Raw genomic sequence first — 5,000 nt, 5'->3', positions numbered from 1 at the left:
GGCGAATACGAACAAAATTACGGTGATGGCGCTTACGAGGAGTAAAAGTGAAGTCGTTGGTTTTCAAGGTCCATATCGAGCTGAATGCCCAAAGGGGTGTGAGATTAGCCTGAATGGCAGATAAAATGGTGGAGGTACATAAATTTAAGTATCTCACTTCGAATATGTGTAAGCATGAGAGCACAGAAGGAGGAGAAGAGAGAAACAGTGGTGCAAGGGAGAAGACTGGTTGAATTTATAAAGCGTATGATAGAAGGGTTGTGTGATGCAGTAATTGTATCAACAAACACCGAAACAAGTGCAGTGGTTGACAAAAGCCTGTGATGTGAACAAAATGAATGATGAAAGCAAAAGTCTATGCAAAATGTCTGGAATGTCAAGTAAAGACGAAATAATGAATATGGAATGGTTAAAAGGATCAACCACAGCACCGTAAGGTTGTTTGGCCGCATAAAAAGTGAGATGATTAAGAAAGAGCGTGAGTATAGTAAATGTGTTGTGTGCAAGAGGACGACCTGCAGTGAAATTCGAGAACAAAAGTGCTAGGGCATGTGAGAGAGAGGGATGAAAGGAGAATAAGAGGATTAGAGGAATCAAGGACAGCAATGAGTGGAGATTCTTCACTCGTGATCTTGCGAACAGGCGTCATATTTGTAGACAGACACACAAACTGATAGATACACGGAATAAAAATAGATAGGGAGATAGATATATAACTTCCTCGGTAATCATGCAATTCTTATTAAGGGTCGTGTCTGGAAAATAAACCCGAGGAATTTAAGCTGATGTCGTGTTAAGTCGAAGTACAGTTTAAATATGCTACGAATAACGATACAATAGTATGTTGAAAACTAGTAGGGCTTCGATACTTACACCATATCCTATGTGAGCTGACAGTCTGTCTTTGAGAACACAGAAGCAGAGTTATATCACGGCTGTTAATTGTAGTTTTGTGATTATAGCCTGTGAAATATTCTACTTAGCACCAGACAGTCATTTTCGTGATGTTCTTCCTGCAAACACGTGAGTCTCCAACACAGAAGCTCTCGTCGCAACACTCCAAACCCAGGCTCTCCGATTTAGTATTGACACAATTCCAAATGTACCTCTGCTTCCATGGGCCCAAAAAATATTTAACGTGCTGAGGTGACAAGACAGAGTGAGGAAATAAGTCTGATCAAAGAAACCTAATCGAATGCACGATTCAGAATAGCAACTTGAATGGCCAGATATGACAAAAGCTTATACTTGTCTCCAAGGCCGCGAGGAGTGTGGATTTAGTATTGTAGCGGATGTTTCAAACGTATACTTATACTGCATTGATCAATATACCCGGATAGAAGCAGAAGGTGTCACAATTTATTTTTCCACAGGACAAATGATGAAGATATCTTATAATTGAGCGATAAAATGCTCAGTAGAATAGATGAGAGATCATCACATGCTTTAAGTTAGACAGTTGCATTCAAGTCTTAGGAAGACTCATGTGCACGACATATTTCATATTATTACAAAAGTCAGTGCAATGGATAGAACTCATATTAGGAAAATTATGGGAGTGGAATCATTAAACTCGTCATCAGCTTTGAGCACTTGAGTCGCGGTGAGGAAAATGTTGGGAAGATGAGTGTTCGGTGTACGTAGAACAAGCGAAAAATTGGATCTCGTACAGGAAAAGTTACAGAATTTAATAAAAAAGTTGGACGCCTCCTAAAAACAAGACCTTGTGAGCGGACCGACCTGGGGAATATTTTTTGTATGCTACCCAGAGTGGAGGGAAGAGCGGTATGGTTATTAAACACATTCATTTTTCTTTTAAAATAACCGCAAAATTTAGATACTGTGTATATGTGTAGCTTGTTTATATAGTGTTATGCCGACATAAATATATTTTATTCTGCAAGAACAGAATCAGCTACAGCCCTTGATATCACTGAAAAACAAGGCAAAAATATTAGAGAGGACAAGAGGAGCGGCAATGAGTCTCCGGTGTCATCCTCTCTCCTCATGCTTACATTTTCAGCCTTTGTAACAGAAATGAACGTGTCTGTTCCTTAAAAAGATACTGAAATGAGTGTGCCTACTAACGATAGAAGCTACGCAATCATTTCCTCAAACAAAGAGATACTGAAATAAGTTCATCTAGTAATAGAATACTTACACGTGACGTTGACTATCACAGAGGCTGTCTGCATCTGCGGGAGGGTGGTGTGCACCTGGGCGAGGGAGGGCATGTGGGCGTGGCAAGAGAGGGTGCTGCCCAAAAGGTCACGGCTGCCGACAATAGCCACCCGCGCCTCCACCCAAAACTTTTCTGTAAGAAAAGAAAGACAAAAAAATCTTGACAATAGGAAACCTAAATACTTTCGGGTACCAGTGAACGTTTTAACCTGGAGTCCACAACACTTTTACAACCCTGCCAGAACTTACGAGAGCAAAATAATGAACTTTTCGGAAAATAAAAGTTATCAATATTTTCTGTTTACCTTTTCCCTCAGCAATTTTTCGGTTATTTTTCTCTGACGTATATTTTACTGGCGCAGTGTTCTTGCTGCAAGTTTTACTATTTATATTCCCTAAAGGTGAAAAATTCATAGCCATAATTTCACACCTTGCCCCATCTTACTCGATGGGTCTGTAGGCCACACGCACACGCGCGCGCGCGCGCACACACACACACACACACACACACACACACACACACACACACACACACACACACACACACACACACACACACACACACACACACACACACACACCTACCAACAAACACACACACACACACACACACACACACACACACACACACACACACACACACACACACACACACACACACACACACACACACACACACACACACACACACACACACACACACACACACACACACACACACACACACACACACACACACACACCTACATCTACCAACACACACACACACACACACACACACACACACACACACACACACACACACACACACAACCAGGGAGGTAAACACGGCAGGGCAACGACAGCAAATAACAGTGACAGGCGGCTTTTGTTCCCCAAACTATTGGTAGTAAAGCCACCTGAAAAACGTCACGTGTACACCTGTTCTGGGATTACGTGCGTGACTCCAGCTAATGCAACCAACTTTATCACGGGCAGTAAATACTCCGCTCTATCACCATGCACTCAAAACAATAGCGATAAAAATATTGAAAGGAAATTCGGATTGCGTGATAATTTACCTACAAACTCGTGCACCCTCTGCTGCTGACACCTGAATGGAGGGATGGCAGCGGGTGGCTCGATTAACTACCTGTTGTCGGTCATGCACACGATGAAGGGCGTTCCCGAGGCGGCGGGGATGCAGCGCCGGGCCTGTTTGTTCAGCTGGTCCCGCTTCAGTCGCGCTCGTATTTCCTGCGTCATTGCGAAATCATAGAATATGTTTGGGATTTTTTTTTTTTTTTTTTTTTTGTCAATCTGCTGTGCATTTTTTTTTTTTTTTACTTTTTTTTTTTTTGTGGTGAAAATGACTTTTTGCGAAATATAATGAAGTCAGGGCACGATGAACAGCCTCCAGTGATTGCATGCACTTCATTATCAACGCCAGCCAGCATTCACCTCTGCAACTGCACACGTCTCTAATCGTATAATACTCCTAACTATATATTCGGTAATTGCCATTGAGCCCTGAATTGTTTGGCAAGAGATTCTATATTTTCCATTATGATCAAGACCTGAGCGCTGTATTGTGAAGAAAAATATCTCCCATTAGCGTCCAAAAATACTCTTTCAGCTTCGAGAGGGGGTTGGATGGCGCAGCGACAGGGGACAGGGGACCACCGTGGTCTCAAATGTTTCAGCATCTTAACTCAACTACTTTCAACACTCTCCTATGAAAATTATTAGGTATTTCTAATATATTTTCATTATTTCAGGGTTTAACAAAGATTCTACATTATCAGTAGGAAAAATACCAATGAGACTAAGAAATTAATCTCGATGGCTTATGAAAAACAGTCATGAGAACAGCACCTGAGAATACTCGTAAGGGACAGGATAATGACTCCTGATTTCATTCTCGTAGGCTGCACAGTCTGGCCTTGTAACCAACTGAACCTGTGACCCTGCTAGATTATGAATGATGGGTACTTAAGCTATATATAGTGACCCTTTATATTGTATAAACTCTAGAACACGCTTCGGTTTTTGTATATTCCCTTGTTTACGACTTGAACTATTTCAAAAGAAGAGTATCAAGGCACTTTAAAAAATAAGTTAGCCTTTCTCTCGGATCTTCTGTTCTTTTCTGGAGGGAATGAAGTTGGGAAAGACTTTATGAGGGGCTTTATTTTTACTTTATCTATATATTTATTTATTTTATTTTTTTGCCCGTTCTCCGTAACACCCAAAAAGTAAAAATAAATGAATTAAGTAAATAAACAAATAAAATGCAATTTCAGGACGGTCATTCACGATTTTGATCTAATTAGCATAAAAATGCACTCAAGAAATCGTACCGCCAATGATATGACCTTACATGCAGCATCACCCACTACCTCTGTTGAGTCTAGTTTCGCCTTTAAGCTATACAAGCCTTCTGATGATCATTAGCTTGCCCTACTGATAATCATGGGATTGGAAGACTTTGTTAACTCGCCTCATATCCACAGAGACACGGGAGGACACAAACTTTTCACTGTTCAGCTTCATAGGAGTGCACAGCTGAACGTAAACACTAAGGGAGAGAGAGAGAGAGAGAGAGAGAGAGAGAGAGAGAGAGAGAGAGAGAGAGAGAGAGAGAGAGAGAGAGAGAGAGAGAGAGGTAGGTAGGTAGTCAGAGATGAAGATAAGAGGGACACAAAGACAAAGGCACAAAGAGAGACAGGTGAAGTTCGCAGGAGGTAATCAGGAAAACTGTATCAAGTCGCCCGAACTATAAGAAAATCTCCCATTACTTCCTCCCAAACTTCCCACCTTCCTTGGCGTGAACAGAGAAG

At 41.4% G+C, this 5,000-nt stretch overlaps 1 protein-coding gene across 1 annotated transcript in view; it reads right to left on the bottom strand.

Moving 5' to 3' along the window:
* LOC135108504 (uncharacterized) overlaps positions 1-5,000 on the bottom strand; it is a 199,052-nt gene that overhangs the window by 46,830 nt on the left and 147,222 nt on the right. Inside the window, exon 5 of the mRNA XM_064019595.1 lies at positions 2,162-2,314. Within this exon, the coding sequence (XP_063875665.1) occupies positions 2,162-2,314 (153 nt within the window). The remainder of the gene's footprint in view (positions 1-2,161; positions 2,315-5,000) is intronic.

Source organism: Scylla paramamosain, chromosome 17, assembly GCF_035594125.1.
Source record: "Scylla paramamosain isolate STU-SP2022 chromosome 17, ASM3559412v1, whole genome shotgun sequence".
In the NCBI taxonomy this organism is placed as follows: Eukaryota; Metazoa; Arthropoda; class Malacostraca; order Decapoda; family Portunidae; genus Scylla; species Scylla paramamosain.
Note: the sequence above shows the minus strand (reverse complement) of the source record. Positions and strands in the feature narration are given on the sequence as shown.